The sequence below is a fragment of the Ovis aries genome, chromosome 14, assembly GCF_016772045.2.
Source record: "Ovis aries strain OAR_USU_Benz2616 breed Rambouillet chromosome 14, ARS-UI_Ramb_v3.0, whole genome shotgun sequence".
In the NCBI taxonomy this organism is placed as follows: domain Eukaryota; kingdom Metazoa; phylum Chordata; class Mammalia; order Artiodactyla; family Bovidae; genus Ovis; species Ovis aries.
In genome coordinates, this window is record NC_056067.1 from 49,124,139 (window position 1) to 49,143,951 (window position 19,813).

General features: G+C 53.2%; 1 protein-coding gene across 9 annotated transcripts; it reads left to right on the forward strand.

The window, feature by feature from the left end:
• Positions 1-212: 212 nt before the first annotated feature.
• PLD3 (phospholipase D family member 3) lies at positions 213-19,676 on the forward strand. 9 transcript variants are annotated; one of them, XM_060398076.1, is made up of 14 exons: positions 213-286; positions 674-762; positions 10,024-10,241; positions 10,812-10,900; positions 11,001-11,075; positions 11,169-11,311; positions 11,786-11,969; positions 13,368-13,488; positions 13,569-13,696; positions 15,139-15,339; positions 17,156-17,295; positions 17,880-18,045; positions 18,940-19,039; positions 19,152-19,676. In XM_060398076.1, exons 4-14 carry the CDS (start codon positions 10,874-10,876, stop codon positions 19,337-19,339), a joined length of 1,473 nt encoding a protein of 490 aa, XP_060254059.1. In that variant the 5' UTR covers positions 213-286; positions 674-762; positions 10,024-10,241; positions 10,812-10,873; the 3' UTR covers positions 19,340-19,676. The 9 variants fall into 9 exon arrangements, with proteins under 9 accessions (XP_060254059.1, XP_060254058.1, XP_060254060.1 ...); XM_060398075.1 differs by having other exon boundaries at positions 10,024-10,219; positions 10,771-10,900; XM_060398077.1 differs by having other exon boundaries at positions 10,024-10,219.
• Positions 19,677-19,813: the final 137 nt, after the last annotated feature.

Below are 19,813 nucleotides of genomic sequence, written 5' to 3' on the forward strand. Positions count from 1 at the left end.
CCGGAAGTCGGGCTTACCCGCCCTCGGCCGCTCTAGCCCACGGGAGAGCCACCAGCGAGAGCGCAGGGGCAACCGTCACGTGACCATCCGCAGTCTCCCAGGCGCTTCCCCCGCCCAGCGCTAGCGAGGAGCGCGGCCAATGAGAAACGCAACTGCTTGGCCCCCGCGGGTCCGCAGTCCAGCCGGAGTGCGCCTGCGCGCGGCGGGTTGTTGGGGGGGCGCGCGGGGCTCCAGCCTAGAAGGTACCAGCGGGGCTGGGTCCCGGAGTGGGAAACGTGGAGCGCAGGTAATGTGCGATCTGGGGGCGCGGCGCCTCGGCTGCCTTTCTGTTGTCCTTCCTCTATAATGCATTTCTTCTTTCATATCGTCCTCTGTCCCTTTATATCTCCGTTCCTCCCGTTATGTTGCATCCTGCTTAAATCGTTATCACTGCCTTGTGTTTCCACCACTCTCCTAATGTCGCCATCAATCCCCTTAACAAGATCTCGTCCAGTTCCATGGCCACCGAATGTCACTCCTGTCGTGTCGCCTTCTCCTGTTGCCTACACATCTCGTTGCTGCTGCTCCTTTGCAAAGTCCTTCTCATAAACCGTCATCACACCCCCGTGTCACCTTTGCACGCCTCCTGCCCCCTTCGTAAATCGCACTCACGTTTCCCTTCTGTCTTTCGCAGGCCTTGTGTCTTCGTCGCTCCCCGCTCACCTTTGCTTCTCCGACAGTCACTATCCGTGCCTAATGCTTCCAGTGTTTTCCCATTAGGAGGTTTGTTTTTTGTTTTTTTTTTTTTTGTCTTCATGTCTCTGTCATTTCCCCCGTGTCACCTCTCACATACCAGGTACTAGAGCCCGTTATTCTGGCTCCATCGGGAAACCTCTGGGTAACCTCTACCATCTCATCACACCTTTGCAAACTTAGCTGCCTCATTTGTAAAACCCACACAGGGACACCTATGTCAGGGATGAGAGTCAGGGTCCTGTGAGTTTATTCTGGTGACATGCCCAGCTCGATGTGGTTAATAACGATCAGTCATCTCACCCTCACCCTCAGCCAGTCACCTTCATCCCCTCCTCCTTGTCACTCTCCCCCTCCCCCCAGCTACCCTCATCATTCCTGGGGTGTCACACTCTCTCTATCCTGACAAGTTCGGCTGCAGCAGCCAACCCCTGCTGTCCCACGTCACGGTCTCCAAGCTGTCCTCCCCTCCGCCACGTCACCACACCTGGGAGGGTGGCTCATCAGCCATGAAGAACCTTGCTCATGTCAATATTAATCCATACCTCTTTACCTTGGTGGACAGACTGATTTCCCACCCCCAAATTGAGAGCACTTAGCCCATAGCAGGGGTCGGGCAGGGCTTGGTGGGGGGAAGACTCTAGGTAGCTTAGACCCAACCATCCCTTGACTCATAAAATCAGGGGTACAGAGAGAGGAGGCAGGTCTCACCACACCATCAAACCTCAGCAACCCTAAATCTTCAAGTGAAGAGGCAAATATCTTAGTCACTCAGCTTGCCTTAGCATGGCTGAGGAGGACAGTCATTACAGTGTGTGCCGGGGACTGGACCCCTCCCCCAGGTGCCAATCTTGGTTTAATTGTTTAGTACTTAAATAGCTGCATGAGCTTGGGCAGGTGGCTCAAGGTCCCAGTGCCTCAGTTACTACATCTGTAATATGGGAATGCAAATACAGGTTATTCATTCAATCGATATTTGTTAAGCGTGTTCTACATGCTGAAGACTGTGCTAGGCATGGGGACACATGAGTGAACAAAACAGATTCCCTGGCCTCATGGAGTTTACATTCTATTAATAGCAAGAGCCAGAGACAATACACAAATGGGTAAGTAGATGATACGATATATTGGGGGGATAGGGAACACAGAGATTGTAGTTTTAAGTAGGGTGACCTGGTGACATTTGAACAAAGACTTGAAGAGGGGGAGAGAGTGACATGGCTCTCTGAAGGAAGAACAGCATTCTAGGCAGAAAGTAAAAGTGTTAGTCGCTCAGTCGTGTCCCACTCTGTGACCCCATGGACTGCAGCCAGCCAGGCGTCTCGGTCCATGGGATTCTCCAAGGAAGAATACAGGAGTGGGTAGCCATGCCCTTCTCCAGGGGCTCTTCCCAACCCAGGGATTGAACCCACTGCCTGAGACCTTAGGGTAGCCCCATTCTAGGCAGAGGGAACAGCACATGCAAAGGCCCTGAGGTAGGAGCCTGCACGGCATCGGTAAGAGGTAACGAGGAAGCCAGTGAGGGAGGGGAGGGATGGGGGAGGAAGTCAGCGGGGTAATGGGGAAGGTCCCCTGGGGTCCCAGGGGCCGTGGAGAAGACTTTGGCTTTCCTCTGAGTGAGGCGGGTTTGGAAGAGAGGAGGGACATGATCTGATGTGACATGAAGCCACAGCAGCAGCTGGGGAACTTCTACCAAGGATGGACTGGCAAGAGCAGCCTGGTTGGAAGAACACCTGAAGTCCTCTTTTAAAGCTGCACTCATATCCTTTATGCTTGGAGAAAGTTTCCAATGTCCTTCTCAAAGATTGAGGGGAGGGAGAAGGGGGTGTCGGTAGAGGTTTTGAGAGGCTGTTCAGGAGGGAGGGAGGAAACCACAGGTCTACAGATAACAGACAGCAGGAGAGGGGGCTGTCTATAGCCAGCACCTTAGGGAGCTTGGGCTCAAATCTTGGCTTCCTGGCTTTGTCCCTTTATGCCAATGACTTAACCGCTCTAGGTCTTTAGTTCCCTTATCTGTTTGTTGTTGTTGTTGAGCCCCTAAGTCATGTCTGACTTTGCAACCCCGTGGACTGTAGCCCGCCAGGCTCCTCTGTCCATGGGATTCTCCAGGCAAGAATACTGGAGTGGGTTGCCATTTCCTACTCCAGGGGATCTTCCCAACCCGGGGATGGAACTTGCGTCTCCTGTGTCTCCTACATTGGCAGGTGGATTCCTTACCACAGAGTCACCTGGGGGAAGTTAGGCTAAAACAAAACAAAACAAAAACACTTGTGAAAATTGAATATATAAAGTGTTTTGAGCAGTACCTGGTTCAATAAACATAAGGATCCCAACTCTCTCTCCCGTATCCTTCCGCAGCCACAGACCTCCCGGAGGGTAGCAGGGGAAAGACATTCCACCTTATTTTGTGTTTGTGAGTTGGTTTAACAACACAGTGCTCTGGAACAGAACTGAGCTCTGGGATCAGATTCCCAGCCGACAAACCAACCCTGTGTGACCTGGGCAGGGATTTCCCTGAGCCCTGTCTCATCTAAAAAACAGGGATAATAATGCTTTCCCCCCCCGCCAGATGTGGTTTGTTTTGTTTTTTTTTTTCATTTGTTTGATTTGGTGGGGAGGGTTTGGGGGCCACACAGCCTGTGGGATATTCGTTCCCCGACCAGGGACCGAACCTGCGCCCCCTGCGTTGGAAGTATGGCATCTCAGCCATGGGAAGTCGCTGTTGTTTGTCTGAACGGCAGCATCACCCACTTTCACGGTGATGCCGCGGCATCCCTCCCTTGTTTTCTTTTTCTCCCAGGTACATAGTATACATTTCGCTCATTGACCTATTGTCTCACCCCCTCAAAAGAATTTCTTCCTTCCTAGGGATTTTTCTTTTCTGTTTTTCTGTGCTGCATCTCCAGTTTCTAGACAAGGCTTGTCAGCAGTAGTTGAATAAATGCTAATTGAATGAATAGATGGATGAACTGGCCACTGAGCATCTGCCACGTACTGTCCCTGTGCTGGGTGACGTGGGGAACACAGCAGTGACAGCCAGCCCGGCCCTCCCCTCATGGATTCTGGACCCATCATCAGGTAGTGACAGTCCAGTGGTCAGGGCCAGGTTGCGAGAAGCACAGGCAGAGGGGTACAGGCTAGGACTGATAAGCCTAGGGGACTGCCAGTCCCATGGAGGATGTCTGGACCAGCCAGGGAGTCAGGGAGGGCTTCCTGGAGGAGGTGGTACATAAGCTGATAGAAGTGAGCAACATGAAGAGAGAAAGGTATGCTAGGCAGGAGGGGCAGCTGTGGGCAGGTTTGGTGGTAAATGTGTGGTTTCAGTTCTAGGAACTGAAAGATATTAAATCTGACTGGGCCATGGAGAATGGTACAAGCGTAAGCCCAAAATGTTATTAAGGAAAGGGCTCTGGGAGCCACAGTGTGAAGCTGAGACTTTATCCTGTGCACACTGGAGGGCCACAGAGTATTTGAGCAGGAGAGGGGCAAGTCAGACTCAGCTCAGAGGGGGAATTAGAAGTGTTTGAGTGGAGGCTGGGAGCCACAGGAGGTGGCTGGAATGGGGACCCAGATGAGAGGGGCCAGTTCATGGCCTTGGAGGGGAGGGAAAAAAGGTGGGTGGGAGACACTCTTGGGAGGCCAAGTGGATAAGTTATGGGGGACCCAGGACTCGGGGGGCATCAGGGCTTTCTGGGGAAGGTGGAACACAGGCTGAGACCTGAAGGCTGGGTAGGACAGCTGTCCTGGGAATGGGGACCCAGGGGAGGGGCAGGTTTGGGAGAGATGCTAAGGACAGTTGGAGACATGGGTATAAGGGGCTTAGGGACACCTGGGTGGAGGTATCTAGGAAGCCATGGGACTTGCAGAGCTGAAGTTGAGGGAGGAGATATGAGTCAGAGACAGCTTTGGAATCAGAGGAACTGAAACTGTCAGATGGGGAAGGTCCACAGGCACTGTCCCTGGAGAGCCCAAGAGGGCATCATAGGACAGTTGCACTTTGTCCTGAAGGCAGTGGGCAGCCGCAGAGGGGGTTTGAGTAGGGATGGGACAGCTTTTGAGTTCCAGTTCCCAAGTATTTATTCACCATTCATGATGGGGGGGGGGGGTGGTTTCGTGTGGGTCCTTTTTTTTTTTTTTTTAATGATTTGTTTTTAGACCAAGCATCTTCTGTCCCTGGAAGGGGCACCGTCTGGGGTCCTTTGAAATAAAGGATCTACTGCTAAAAAGAAAACCGTTTACAAAACCAGCGCTCTGTACTGTTTTCTATAGACTTGACCACAGACGATTGTGTGGTCGGTTCAAAGGGGTCTGCACAATCGAATGAAAATTGGCCCCTTTAAAACCAAGAACAGGTCTGTTTTGAACCATGCAGAAGGTCCCTAGGTTTGTAAATGTTTCCTAAGGTATGGCCTGTCCAGTGCTTCAGATGTGCTTCAGCAGTTAAGTGGCCCACCCTGAATTTTACCCTCTGGCTGAAGCACCACTATCTGTACCTACCCTATTGCCCCAGGCTCAGAACGCAAGCTACTAATCATTGTGTAGGAACCCAGTGTCACTGAATCTTAAAGCGACATCTAACAAAGTCTTTTCTCCCTTCTACTGCTCTTTCCTTCTGTTTTCAGAAGAAAAACAAATAAATAAGCATTTACAATGTGCTGGGCACTCGGGTGGGTAGAGGAATAAATCAGACATAGTCTTAGCTTTTCAAGGGACACATATATAAGTTTATCTGTGATAAATAGTGTGTTCAGGGTACTAGGGGACACAACTCACCAGCCAGCTTGTATCTGTGTGCCCTGACTGCTGGGGATGGATTTCATTGACTCTGCCCAGCAAAAGTCATGTTGGTATATTAATCTCCCCAGTGTTCTGAAGAATGTAAGTGAGGCTCAGAAAAGGTAGTCTCTTCTCCAGGTAAAGCACAGAGCTGAGATATGAACCAAGGGCTTGGGGACTGTGAGGCCCACCCTCTTAAACCAGCCACCACTCCCCAGTTGTTTTTTTGACCGTGCCATGTGGTATATGGGACCTTAGTTCCCCAACTGGGGATCGAACCTGCACGCCATACAGTGGAAGCACAGAGTCTTTACTGAACCGCTAAGGAAGTCCCAATCCTCTTTTTATGAATGAGGCCAGCAGGGCTTGGAGAAATAAAGCCCTGTGCCCAATGTCACTGAGTATGAAAGTGACAGAGGGCTTCTGGCTGTCCAGTGGTTGAGATTCCACGCTCCCAAAGTAGGAGGGACCTGGATTCAAGCCCTGGTCAGGGAACTAGATCCCACATGCCACAACTAAAGATCCCACGCGCTGCAACTACGACCCGATGCAGCCGTATATTTATTTACATATAAGAAAATTTCTTTAAAAAAAGTGACAGAGGTGGGATTTGAACCCTGGATTCATCAGTCCAAAACACTTCTATGGAAGGGGGATCAAGTATCCCACCCTCACCAGGGGTGGGGGTGTTCAGGGAATTGTGACCCAACACAGGCCCAGTGGGTTTTGCTTCCTCCTTGTCCCTGGGCTATGGTGTCACACCCAGGGTCAGGCAAGGCACACGCCAAGGGGACAGGGAGATATTCAATGGGCTGGTGAAACTGCACAGTTCAGTCCTAGAGGCTGGGACTCAAAACACAGCCAAAACCCAAACTGGGACTGAAACCCACTTTCTTTTCATCTAAATCACACACCTGGTCTCAGGATTTAATGAAGCTTAGGTTCTTTATCGGAGAAGGCAATGGCACCCCACTCTAGTACTCTTGCCTCGAAAATCCCATGGACGGAGGAGCCTGGTGGGCTGCAGTCCATGGAGTCGCTAAGAGTCGGACACGACTGAGCAACTTCACTGTGACTTTTCACTTTCATGCATTGGAGAAGGAAATGGCAACCCACTCCAGTGTTCTTGCCTAGAGAATCCCAGGGACGGGGGAGCCTGGTAGGCTGCCGTCTGTGGGGTCGCAAGAGTCGGACACGACTGAAGCGACTTAGCAGCAGCAGCAGCAGCAGGTTCTTTATGTCTCAGCACAGAAAGAATTCAGTGAGGGACAAAGTGATAGGTGAAAAGTGGGTTTATTTAGAGAGAGACATTCCATAGACAGGATGTGGTTCATCTCAAGAAGCAAGAACGGCCCTGGGAGAAACACTCCACAGAGTGTGGGCCATCTCAGAAGGCAAGAGTTCCTGAGATAGGGAGTGGTTAATTTTTATGGGCTGAGTAATTTCTTTTCTTCTTTGGCTGCACTGGGCAGCATGAAGAATCTTAGTTCCCCCATCAGGGATCAAACCCATGCCCCTGCAGTGGAAGTGCTGAGTCTTATAATCACTGGACCAGCAGGAAGTCCCTGGGCTGGGTAATTTCATAGGCTAATGAGCAGAAGGATTGTTGTAACTATCTTGGAGAAAGGGTGGTGAGATTTCCAGGAACTGGGCCACCACCCACTTTTGGGCCTTTAATGGCCAGCCTTGGAACGGTCACGGCGCCTCTGAGTGTGTCATATGCTAATGTATATAATGAGACTCCAGGTCCACTGAATAAGGTCACGTTCACAAGTTCCAGGAGTGATGACCACATCCAATTTAATCAGTTTTGAGGCTACCAGTCAACTCAGCCCCAAAGGAGATCATATTTCCTCCTCTGCCCAGAACCTACCCTTGGCCCCATTCTTGCTACAGTCCAGGTAGCTCTGCATAATTCGGTCCTGTGACCTCTGATTCACCTCCTCTTCCTCCCCTCACTGCCATTCCACTAGAGATACATGCCGGCTTGCTCTTCTCTATCCCCACAGGCATACTCCTGCCTCAGGGCCTTTGCACTGGCTGTTCTCTGTGCTTAGAATACTGTTCTGTAGCTCTCTTCCTCCCCCCCTTGAAGTTTTTTTCTCAGATATCCCCTTCTCTATGCAGCCTTCCTTGTCCTCCTTATTTTCAAATGCAAGTAATCCCACCCTCACCCAACCCCGTCCCTCTTCCCTGAGTCTCTATAGCACATATTACCTTCTAACATATAATTTACTTTTTTTTTTTTTTTTTGGTCTGTCTGCAAGTCTATTTTGTTCACAGTGATGTTCCCCAGTGCTTAAAACAATACCTGGTGCACAATAAAGGTGTGCAAAATTAATGAACAGCCTTGTGAAAAGTAGGCAGTATTGGTACTTTGCCCATTTTGCAGATGGGGACACTAAGGCATAGATGTGTTGTCAGTTCTCTGAAATCAAATAATCGCATACATACTGAGGTTCATATTAAGATCAGGCATCTGGCTCCGGATGCCACAAGTGTTAACTGCCTCACCAATCTAATGCAACCTACACCACCTCTCCAATACTGGTTTTCTTTATAAGTACGCTAGGTTCGTTTGCTTTGATAAAAATATAGCAAGTCCAAATTCAACCCATCAGTAAAGACTTGTCATCATGGCACAATTTGAAAGCCAAAAGATTGCTAACAAACTGAATAAAACGCATCTTCAGTCGCTCAGTCACATGAGACTCTGCCACCGCACTGACTGCAGCATGCCAGGCTTCCCTCTTCATCACCAACTACGAGAACTTGCTCAAACTCATATCCCTTGAGTCTATTTTCTTCCTGTTTTTGGTTTATCAGCGACCACCCCAGTTCCCCTGCCTCACCATGGTGTGCGCCATCCCTCACATCTTCCAGCCCTACCTTTCCCCAGTTTTGTTTCTGTTGATCTTAGCTTCCCTCCTGGAGAAGGGAATGGCAACCCACTCCGGTATTCTTGCCTGGAGAATCCCATAACAGAGAAGCCTGGAGGGCTACAGTCCGTGGGGTCGCAAAGAGTGGGACACAAATGAGCAACTAAGAGTCGGACACAAATGAGCAACTAATACTACTAGCTTCCCTAATTTCACCTCACCTTCTGTTCCAACCACATAGTCTTAAATAAAGCATTTCTCTCCAAGGGCTTTGCAAATAAATAAAAGGCAAACTTGTTTCCTGCGCCATGCCTCCCCTCCCCCACCCTTGCTCCCTGCGGTCAGCCTTATCAAAAACTGTTACCTTCTGCTTCTCTTGGTGACCTACGGAGATCAGATAAGCTTGATCTGTTGCTATTCCTTGCTGGATCCATCCCCTTTTTGGCTGGCTCCCTATGATGGGGTGGGGGTGGGGGAATACCTACTGCCCTTAACCAAACTGGGATCAGACGTTGAGGGGGAAGGGGTTTTCAAATTATCCTTTCAGATCTAGGCTGTATCTTGCGGTGAGTGGTGAACCAAACTCCCTTTTGGAATTTCCTTCTTTTTTTTTAAATCACATTAATGCGTGGAATGAATTTTTAAAAACGTGACAAAACCGAGGACGCGGCAACACCTGTGTTCGCTTTATAATTATTTTTTTAACCCGCACAGAGATATTTTTCTCTTCTGTAAGTCGCTCATATTTCACGATTTTAAAAAAGAAAATGGGCGTAGGATAAAAAGCAATCCTGACGCACCCCCTAATCCTGTTGTCAAGGCAACCACTTCTGACGCTGTTGCTTCTTTCAATAATAACCCTTCTCTACCTTTGTGCACTTCCTGCCTGGGTAGGGGAAAGGGGGTCCTGCCCCTCTTTCACTGAGAGAGGTGGGCGGGAAAGGGGGAATCCCTCCAACTTATTATCCCTCCAGCTGTGGCCTTAAATTCTGCTTCGGAGATACGAGATGGTAGATGGGAAGCCCTCCTTATTCCCTTCAGCTGGAGCCTGGATTTTTTTTTTTTTTTTAACACCAAAACCATTTTGTATTGGGATATAGCCAATTAACAATGTTGTGGTAGTTTCAGATGAACAGGGAAGGGACTCGGTCACACGTATACATGTATCCATTCCTCCCCAGCCCCCCGCCACACACAGACTGGTAAGAAACATTTTTTAAATCCCTATCAAAATATCAGTTGGCCTTTTTAAAAAATCAAATAGAGACTGCAATACAGACTACAACAGAAAACCCACCATCCCCTTATCGAACACCCCGCGCTCTTCCCCTCCCGTAACGTGGGCTGCGTCTTTTGATTTTATGGCCACATCCGTAAATCATGTTGTTCAGCCTTGATCGTTCCATTTTATATTATAATTTTAAAAATCATTAGTCTTATTTATGTATTTATTTTTGACTAGGTAATACGTGCCCACGGTACAAATATTCACAGGGTTTATAGCCGAGAAAAGATGGGGGGGGGGGTCTCTTTTTTCTCTTTACCTGAGTCCTCCCTAACCCATAATGGGGGGGCTCTAGGATGGAGCGTAGCAAAGCCATCGCTCAGACCTGTGCTCTTTCTCCACCCCCGCCAGGTTGGCTAGACCGTATCTGGGGGGGCCGGCCCCCCCTCTCCTTGCGGTGAGCCGGGACCGGCGCGCTCACTGCGCAGACTCCCCGCTGCAGAGGGCGGAGCCCCCTTGGGCCCCGCCCCCTCCTCCCTCCCGCCCCTGCTCAGCCTGTTGGGGCAGAAGCTGGGGCCCCGTGGAGGTAGCAGCAGCTGTCTGCCGAGTAAGGCCGAGGCCTCTCTAGGGTACGGTAGGGACGGATGATTGGGGGGATGGGATGGGAGCTGACAGGGAGGCCCCGATGGTCTTGGGCTCCTGGCCTGAGCTGTCTAGTGGTTACCTGAGTGTGAGGTTAAAGGAGCTACCTGGAAAATGACTTCAGGGTAAATCCCAAGGCTGGGAAAAGCCAGGAAAAAAAATATTTAGGGCTCCGCTGACCCAATCCGGAGCTGTCATTTTGGGAATGTGTAGGATAGGGCTCAGAGAAGGGAAGGTGCTAAATGGGGAGCAGGGCCAGTGCTGATGACAGGCAGGGTGGGCGCTCAGGGGGGCATGGTGGGCGCTAGAGTGAGCAGGGAGGGCACCCCAGAGGGACAGGAGGAAGGTGGAGGGGTTGGACTTTGAGGGATTTCGAAATCCCTACTGACCAGCAGTCAGCTTCCTCCTTTAGGGATGGCGGGCGCAGTGCCAGTAGCCCCCGTGATCATAGACAAGGCGACCCAGTGAGTCCTGTGAGCCCGAGGCTGATCCGTTTTCTGTGATGTTCCCCAAAAGCCTAGAACACCCAACAGAGTCCCAGCTTCTGATCCCCACAGTTTGGAGACCGACACACCCACTTTCGCACCTGGGACCTGCATAACCCCTGACTGCCAGCAGGATGAAGCCTAAATTGATGTACCAGGAGGTAGGTGGATGGAGGACCCGGGGAGGAGGGGCTGGATCAGGAGAGGGTGGGGGCCCTGCTGAGCTGACCTGTCACCACCACCCCCATCCTTGTGCCCCAGCTGAAGGTGCCTGCTGAGGAACCTGCCAACGAACTGCCCATGAATGAGATCGAGGCATGGAAAGCTGCAGAAAAGGTAGGTACCCCTCGCCACCCTCAGTCTGTCTCTGGAGGCTGTGGGCTGGGCTGCTTTCCTTGGGCTGACTGCTCGCCTCCTCCTCCCCCGCAGAAAGCTCGTTGGGTCCTTCTGGTCCTTATCCTGGCGGTTGTGGGCTTCGGTGCCCTGATGACTCAGCTGTTTCTATGGGAATACGGCGACTTGCATCTCTTTGGGCCCAATCAGCGCCCAGCCCCCTGCTATGACCCTTGCGAGTAAGTGGAGGGGGCGTGGGAGCCTGGGATGATGGGGGGAGGGGCCCTGCCAGGCCAGGGGCACTTCAGCATGCACTACGCAGGGCCTGCACCCAGTGGTCGAGACAGAATAAGGGGGTGGCAGAGACTCCCAAGTGGACCGTCACAGTTCTTCTGTGCCCACCCGCTTCACCCACACTGTTGCCATGGCAACCACAGCGTCATCTTCTATGCCTCTGTGAACAGACAGGCACACATAGACACACATGGCATCTTCCATCCACATCCATGGACAGACACACTTACACACACACACACATACACAACCTTCCACAAATCTAGAGAGACAAATGAAGACACACAGAGAGAATCACGAGTACAGACACACACAAATACATATAGTCTTCCATCCTCCGTGGGCAGACAAGTGAGCACTCACAGTCTAGCCCACCATAGCTGATTCTGCCTCCCTCCCTCCCCATCTCCCCCACCCAGAGCAGTGCTGGTGGAGAGCATTCCCGAGGGCCTGGACTTCCCCAATGCCTCCACGAGCAACCCCTCCACCAGCCAGGCCTGGCTGGGCCTGCTCGCTGGTGCCCACAGCAGCCTGGACATTGCCTCCTTCTATTGGACTCTCACCAACAATGACACCCACACTCAGGAAGCCTCTGCTCAGCAGGTACCTGGCAACCTGGGCCCTGGCTGGCAGCAGGGGTGGTGGGAGGCATCAGAGGCAGGGAGATGAAAGGGGTTTCCCTCCAGCCCAGGAGACAGACTGGCATGTCTCATGTAGTGGGTTGGACAAAAGTGTTTGGAAGCAACTGTCTTCACATGGCCCGCTGGACTGGGGGCGTTTTGTCATGGTCATCTGGAGGCCTCTGAATGTCAGGGCATGGTTACGAGGGATTAGGCTAGCAGATATGCTCACCCACAAGCTGCCCTGAGCCTGTCACACAAAGAAATGGAAACATGGAATGAGTAGTAGCCCAGCCTCAAGCCAGGCTTCTGCTTCCCAGCTCTGTGACCTCAGGCAGGTCACCTCATCTTGCAGTCTTCTTTTTCTGCATCTGTAGAATGGGGCCATTATCTAATATTCACCTCTTGTGAAGATGAAACAGGCTGATCCCAGCCAATGACAGCAGTGCCTGACAAGAGTCAACCTTTTATAAGCATTTACTATGAGAGCCTTGTTAGGGTCTGCAGACAAACTTAAAAAGCATAAAACTTCAAGATTTGAAAAGGAACAGCCTAGGTAGCTAAGCCCTTCTTTGAAAGACGTAGTGAATTTGTCCCTCTTCTTCCTTTTCCCTGCTGCCACTCTTTGTCAGAGGTAGACTTTAAATGTATTAAAATTGTGGGGATCATTAAACAGTGCCTGGAAAAAATGCACAACAGTTAGAAATTATACGAGCTGGAAATTCCCTGGTAGTCCAGTGGTTAGGGCTCCAAGTGTTCACTGCCAAGGGTTCGATCCCTGATCAGGGAACTAAGATCCTTCAAGCCTGAGTTCGGGTGTAAAGGGGCTTAGAAGGGTCCTGGCTCACAGTATAAACAAGGGAATCATTGGCTGTTACTGTTATTGGCATCATCAAGCCTTACCCAGGTCTTCCCAGACCCCCAAGTCTGCTCTGTGCCTTTAACATCCTTCAAGGTGCCTAGAGACCCCTGCTGTGTCAGGCGTGGATCACTACCAGGTCAGGGGCGTGGGAAGGACCTTGGGAAGGGCAGGAGTGGCAGGGAGGCCCTAACAGGGCTCAGAGCAGCCAGGTATTAAAATAGATAAAGACACTTCCCTGTTGGTCCAGTGGTTAAGAGTCCGTGTTCTGAATATAGGGGGCATGGGTTTGATCCCTCGTTGGGGAACTAAGATCCCTCATGCCACACAGCACAGCCAAAACAATAACTAAAACAGGTAAAGTAAGGTTTTAACTTCTTAACCTGTAAAGCCTTTCCTAACTGTATTAATGTAAAGCCTGATCAGATCTAGAAGCCTAATCTCAAAACAACTCCATGGGGTGCTCCGTGGGGCTCGAGAGCCAGCTGATCCATCCCCTCAGAAGCTGTCTCCTCCCTCCAGGGCGAGGAGGTCCTCCGGCAGCTGCAGACTCTGGCACCCCGAGGTGTGAAGGTCCGCATTGCTGTGAGCAAGCCCAATGGGCCCCAGCCTCAGGCAGACCTGCAGGCCCTGCTACAAAGCGGTGAGCTAGGGGGCCACTGGGGGTTGGCTGGGTCTGGGGCTCCCCAAGCCAGCTCCTGACCTCCACTCCTGTCGGTCCAGGTGCCCAGGTCCGCATGGTGGACATGCAGAAGCTGACCCATGGCGTCCTGCACACCAAGTTCTGGGTGGTGGACCAGACCCACTTCTACCTTGGCAGTGCCAACATGGATTGGCGCTCCCTGACCCAGGTCTGCCTGTGCCCTGCACACCGCCCTTCTAGGTTGCTCCCTGCCTCATGGGGCTCCCAGCCTCCAACCGTACCCCACCTCCTCCTACCAGACCTCCCAAAGCATCCCCCAATCCAGCCCTCCACTACCCTCCCCTTGCTCATGGAAGCCCCTCTGATCCCTGATGGCACCTGCCGGCCCCTTTATACAGCATCCAAGGCCCTGTCCACCCACTTGACCTTCACTACTCACTTCCTGAGAGCCTGCTCTAAGCCCAGCCCTGTTCTGATGCTGAGAACGTGATGGCAACAGATAGACCTCTTGGAACTCATGGTCCAGGGCGGAGATGGGCCTGTCACCAGGCAGTGTCAACCCAAAAGCATCAAGGCTGAGATGGGAGATGGGGAGAAACACAAGTAGAGGGTCAGGATGGGGGACCCAACCTGGAGTATCAAGGAAAATCTCCCAAAGGAGGTGACAGTTAATCTGGTACCTGGAGGAGCTGTAGGAATGAGCATGAGATGGGAAAGGGGTACAGCTGAGGCAGTGATCATGTCTTCAACAAATGGATATTGTGCAAGCCCCTAATTGGGCTTCCCTGGTAGCTCAGCTGGTAAAGAATTTGCCTGCAAAATTGAACCAGGAGACCCCGGTTCAATTCCTGGGTCATGAAGATCCCCTGGAGAAGGGATAAGCTCCCCACTCCAGTATTCCTGGGCTTCCCTGGTGGCTCACTAAGTAAAGAATCTGCCTGCAATGCAGGAGACCTGGGTTCGATTCCTGCGTTGGGAAGGTCCCCTGGCGGAGGGCATGGCAACCCACTGCAGTATTCTTGCCTGGAGAGTCCCCATGGACAGAAGAGCCGAGCCTGGCAGACTACAGTCCATGGGGTTGCAAAGAGTCAGATACAACTGAGTGACTAAGCAGAAGCCCCTAATCCCACTGACTTTTGCGGGAAAACAGAAAATACAGCCATGGCTGAGACATCCCTGGTGCCTGTCCTCCCAGTCCAATGGGGAGACAGGTTTGTCACCAGGGAAAGTGATGAGGGAGGCCCAAGGGACCTGGAGAGCCGAAGGAGTGCCTGACACAGGGTGGGCAGTCAAGGCAGGATTCCTGGAGGAGGAATCCCTCAGTGGAGACCTAAGACTGAGCAGGAACTCAGTAGAAGGTAGAAGCCGCAAAGGTTCAGGAAACCAGGAGCTTCGGAATAACTTGACTTTCACCAAAACTTCAGATTTTAGTCTTGAGTCAAGATCATGTCCATCTCAGGGCTTTAGCTGGGGGAAGGAGGACGGGGGCTAAGGGACAGAAAGAAGGAAGTAGGGGCAGAAAGAGGGGGAGACAGAAGGGCAAGGGGCTGGAAGAGGGACTTGGTGGAGGCAGGAGGAGGGGCTGCAGGTGTCCATGTCACCTGCCGGCACCAGGCCACCACCCTGGGGCTCAGCACTGTGCTCCCGCAGGTCAAGGAGCTGGGTGTGGTCATGTACAACTGCAGCTGCCTAGCTCGAGACCTGACCAAGATCTTCGAGGCCTACTGGTTCCTGGGCCAGGCGGGCAGCTCCATCCCGTCAACCTGGCCCCGGCCTTACGACACCCGCTACAATCAAGAGACTCCAATGGAAATCTGCCTCAATGGAACCCCTGCTCTGGCCTACCTAGCGGTGAGTCCAAGGGAAGGGGGGCCTGCCACATGCCCTCACTGGGCCTCCTCCATCTAGCCCTGCCCAGTGATTTGATGGGGATGAGGGAGTCCTAACTACTAGCTGTCACTTCTGCTCACTCAGGGGTCTGGGCTATGTCCCAACCTCCCTAGGCTTTGGTTTCATCTAGAAATCTTATGATTGCATCATAATATTTGCAATCTCTTAGGGCTAATGAGGCAGCACAGCTGGGTTCATTCAGGCCAATCCCTGGTTGAACTGTCCACTATGGCCGAATGTCACATTTTTAATCAATTAAGATGCTGCTGCTGCTGCTGCTGCTGCTGCTGCTGCTGCTGCTGCTAAATCTCTTCAGTCGTGTCCGACTCTGTATGACCCCATAGCCGGCAGCCCACCAGGCTCCCCCGCCCCTGGGATTCTCCAGGCAAGAACACTGGAGTGGGTTGCCATTTCCTTCTCCAATGCATCAAAGTGAAAAGTGAAAGTGAAGTCGCTCAGTCGAGTCCGACTCTTTGCAACCCCATGGACTGCAGCCTACCAGGCTCCTCCATCCATGGGATTTTCCAGGCAAGCAATTAAGATGAAATGCTGTTAAAAACTCAGTTTTTCAGTCACCCTAGCCCCCTTTCAAAGGCTTAGCAGCCACACCTAGCAAGTGGTTGCCATATTGAACAGTGTAGATACAGAACATTTTCATCACTGTGGAATGTTCTGTTGGACTGCACCCACTCTGGACAAGGCACTGCTGTTTTCAGCTGTTGATGTTTTCGCTCGTTGGGGTGGCCAACCTGGGACCCCCCAAGCAAGTCACCTGGCCAGGCCCAGCATCATCATGAAGGGCCACCCTAAGGCATGGATGGAGGGACATAGTTCACTGGGGTCCTTTACTCCAGTGATCTCCCACTGGGGAGTAAAGTTTCCCTCATCACCGGTTCCCCTTTCAGAGCTTAAGTTTGCTCACCTATTGGGAGGGTGGAGGGGGCTGGGTGAAGCTCCTGGGGTGGGGGGGCACATGAGGAGTGCCATGGCGGTGGGCTGTGAGCCAGTCAGCGACATAAGTGATTAGAGGGCTTCCCCGGTGGCTCAGAGGGTAAAGAATTCACCTGCCAGTGCAGGAGATTCAGTTTCCATCCCGGGGTCGGGAAGATCCCCTGGAGGAGGGCATGGCAACCCACTCCAGTATTTTTGCCTGGAGAATCTCCATGGACAGAAGAGCCTGGCGGGCTACAGTCCATGGGATCAAAAACAGAGTTGGACATGACTTAGCAACTAAACAGCCACAGCAGCAGCAGCAGAAGAAGAAAAAACTTGGTACAACAGTGTAAAGCAACTATACGCTAATAAAAAAATTTTTTTAAGAGATTAAAGCAGAGGTCCTCAAGCCTGAGCATGCACTAGAATTACCAGAAGGGCTTGTTAAAACCAGATCCTTGGGCTCCATCACAACACCTTGATGCTGTGTGCCCTGTGCAGTGAGGCCCAGGAATCTGCATTTCTAACAAGTTCCCAGGTGATGCTGCTGCTGCCTGACCAGGCACCTCATGTCCAGAACCACTGGGTTAGAGCTTAAGTTCTAGAACCAGACCACCTAGGTTCAAACCCTGGCTCCGTTCCTCAGCTCTGTGACCTTAGGCAAATCACTTATCCTCTCTGAGCCCCCGTTTGCTGACCTATGAGCTAGGCCATGGTCATTATCTCTCCCCTTCACGGAGGCTGAGCATTCAGTGAGATACGCAGGGACCTAAGTCCTGATGGGCTGTCTGCAGCTGGGGTCCACGGTGAAGGATGTGTCTAGACTGTCCCCTTGTCCCCCCAGAGTGCACCCCCACCACTGTGTCCAAGTGGCCGCACCCCAGACTTGAAGGCCCTGCTCAATGTGGTGGACAGTGCCCGGAGTTTCATCTACATTGCGGTCATGAACTACCTGCCCACCATGGAGTTCTCCCACCCACGCCGGTATTGCGGGGCACGTGGACAGGGCTCGGGGCTGGAAGCCATGCGAGTGGAAGAGGAGACAGGAGAGGGAGTGATGGGGCCCAGGAAGCAGGCAGGGGACAGAGGGAGGGGACACCACAGGGCGAGACAGAGGCGGCAGGGGGAGTGGCTCTGGCTGCTTGAGACAAGGGAAAGGGGGCAGAGGAAAGGCTGTGAATATTGGGAAAGGGGTATGGAGATGGGGGGCTGGAGGCTTGAGGCAGAGGATGCGGGGTTTCTGGGCATAGGCAGCAGGGAGTGTGGGCGGGATATTGGGTGAGGGGCTGGAGAGGTGGGACTGAGCATATTCAGGTTTGGGGTGGCATGGTTGGGGTTTGAGACCTGGGATAGGAAGGGGGGGTGATTGGGTCTGAGGGTTCAGAGCAGGTAGTCTGGGGGCAGCAGACAAGACGATGAGTGGTTTGGGTAGGGGTGGGCAGGAGCGGGAGCCAGGGATGGAGTGGTCTTTGGAAGTGGGGGTTCTCCGAAGCTGCAGTGGGACCCAGGCCCGGCACCCTAAAGCTGAGGGGAGACCTCCCTCCGTACCCTGCACTCCCTGCCCCCAGGTTCTGGCCTGCCATCGACGATGGGCTGCGGCGGGCTGCCTATGAGCGGGGCGTCAAGGTACGCCTGCTGATCAGCTGCTGGGGACACTCTGACCCCTCGATGCGGGCCTTCCTGCTCTCCCTGGCTGCCCTGCGTGACAACCACACCCACTCCGACATCCAGGTGGTAAGCACCTGCCCAGACCCGCCCCTCAACCCCTGTGCAGAGCAGTGCGGGGACACAGCTCCTATGGAGCTCACCTGTCATCTGACAGAGATGACGCAGAGCGGGCTGTGCCCTGATTGGGGCGAAGGAGGGGTGACCACAGGTCAGGGTTGGAATCAAGGGCGTGGGTAGAGGGGTCAGGGCCAGGAAGGGGGAGCCCCGAGGAAGCTCCTGCTGCAGCCTGAAGGGTCACAGAAGACTTTCAGGAAAGGGGGACATCTGAGGTAAGACCTCAGGGACAATGGTGAAGAATCTGCCTGCAGGGCAGGAGACCCAGATTCGATCCCTAGGTCGGAAAGATTCCCCTGGAGGAGGAAATGGCAACCCACTCCAGTATTCTTGCCTGGAATATTCCATGGACAGAGGAGCCTGGCGGGCAACGGTTCATGGGGTCTCAAAGAATCACACATGACTGAGTGACTAACACTTTCAACCCTAGAGGGAACAGGTGGCATGTGAGCCAGTCTTTACGGAGGATCCACTCCTCTGAAGGGCTTCGCACACTGTGCTAGTCGTAAAGAACCTGCCTGCCAATGCAGGAGACATAAGAGAGACAGGTTCGATCTCTGGGTCGGGAAGATCCCCTGGAGGAGGGCGTGGCAACCTGCTCTAGTCTTCTTGCCTAGAGAATCCCGAGGACAGAGGAGCCTGGCGGGCTGTGGCCCATGGGGTTGCAAAGAGTTGGACGCGACTGAGCGACTTAGCACGCACACATGCACTTCTCCGGGCCCTGTTCTGATCCCCAGGGCCCGAAGGGGAGCAGCTGAGCCCGCGGTCTCAAAGACCTGGTTCCACTCCCCATCCCCAACCCAAGGGCTTCTCTGTCCTCACCCTGCATCTCCCCACCCCTCTCAGAAACTCTTTGTGGTCCCTGCGGACGATGCCCAGGCCCGAATCCCTTATGCCCGCGTCAACCATAACAAGTACATGGTGACTGAACGGGCCACCTACATCGGTGAGTATTCCAGGAGCACCATGATCGGGGGGCAGGGGGGTTGGGTGGGCGATGGAAGGGGGTCCAGGTGGTGCCATGGGCCCTGACTCTCCGGACCCCCAACTCCCCATAGGAACCTCCAACTGGTCTGGCAGCTACTTCACCGAGACGGCGGGCACCTCGCTGCTGGTGACGCAGAACGGGCGGGGTGGCCTGCGGAGCCAGCTGGAGGCTGTGTTCCTGAGGGACTGGGACTCCCCTTACAGCCATGACCTTGACGCTGCCGCCGACAGCGTGGGCAACGCCTGTCGCCTGCTCTGAGGCCCGGTCCGATGGCCAGGCCAGGCCTGCAAGGCCCCTGCAGGCCCAGGTGTTCCAGGTCTCCATCCCCTGTCCCCATGCCCTCCGCTTCTGTCTGACCCGTTGTGACTCCAACAGGCTCCCCCTTCGCAACCACCCCCACCCCAGCCTCCCATCTCTACCTCCGCCCCCACTGGCCTGATGCTGTGGCCCCAGAGGACCCAGCCAAGCTGCGGGCGGGCTCAGTCCCCAGAAGGGGAAGTGGGGGTGCATGCTGGGCCTAGCCTCCCTGGCCCACCCCACTTCCCAGGGCAAAGAGGGCCCAAGGTCATAATAAGAAGTAAATAACTCGTCTGTACAGCCTGTGCCTGACTGAGTGGTGTGAGGTGGGGTGTTGGGTAGGGGACAGCTGGCATGAGCCTCTGGGGGGGGACATTTTTGTGGGTACTGGGCCCTCAGCATGTGACCAGTGTGGTTTGGTGTGCACTGGACTCT

Excerpts from the sequence above, each read along its gene's own strand:
- PLD3 (XM_060398076.1), top strand. The coding sequence starts at position 10,874 with ATGAAGCCTAAATTGATGTACCAGGAG. Across the intron at positions 10,901-11,000 it reads CTAAATTGATGTACCAGGAG|CTGAAGGTGCCTGCTGAGGA; the intron begins GTAGGTGGATGG and ends CTTGTGCCCCAG. Across the intron at positions 13,697-15,138 it reads ATTGGCGCTCCCTGACCCAG|GTCAAGGAGCTGGGTGTGGT; the intron begins GTCTGCCTGTGC and ends GTGCTCCCGCAG.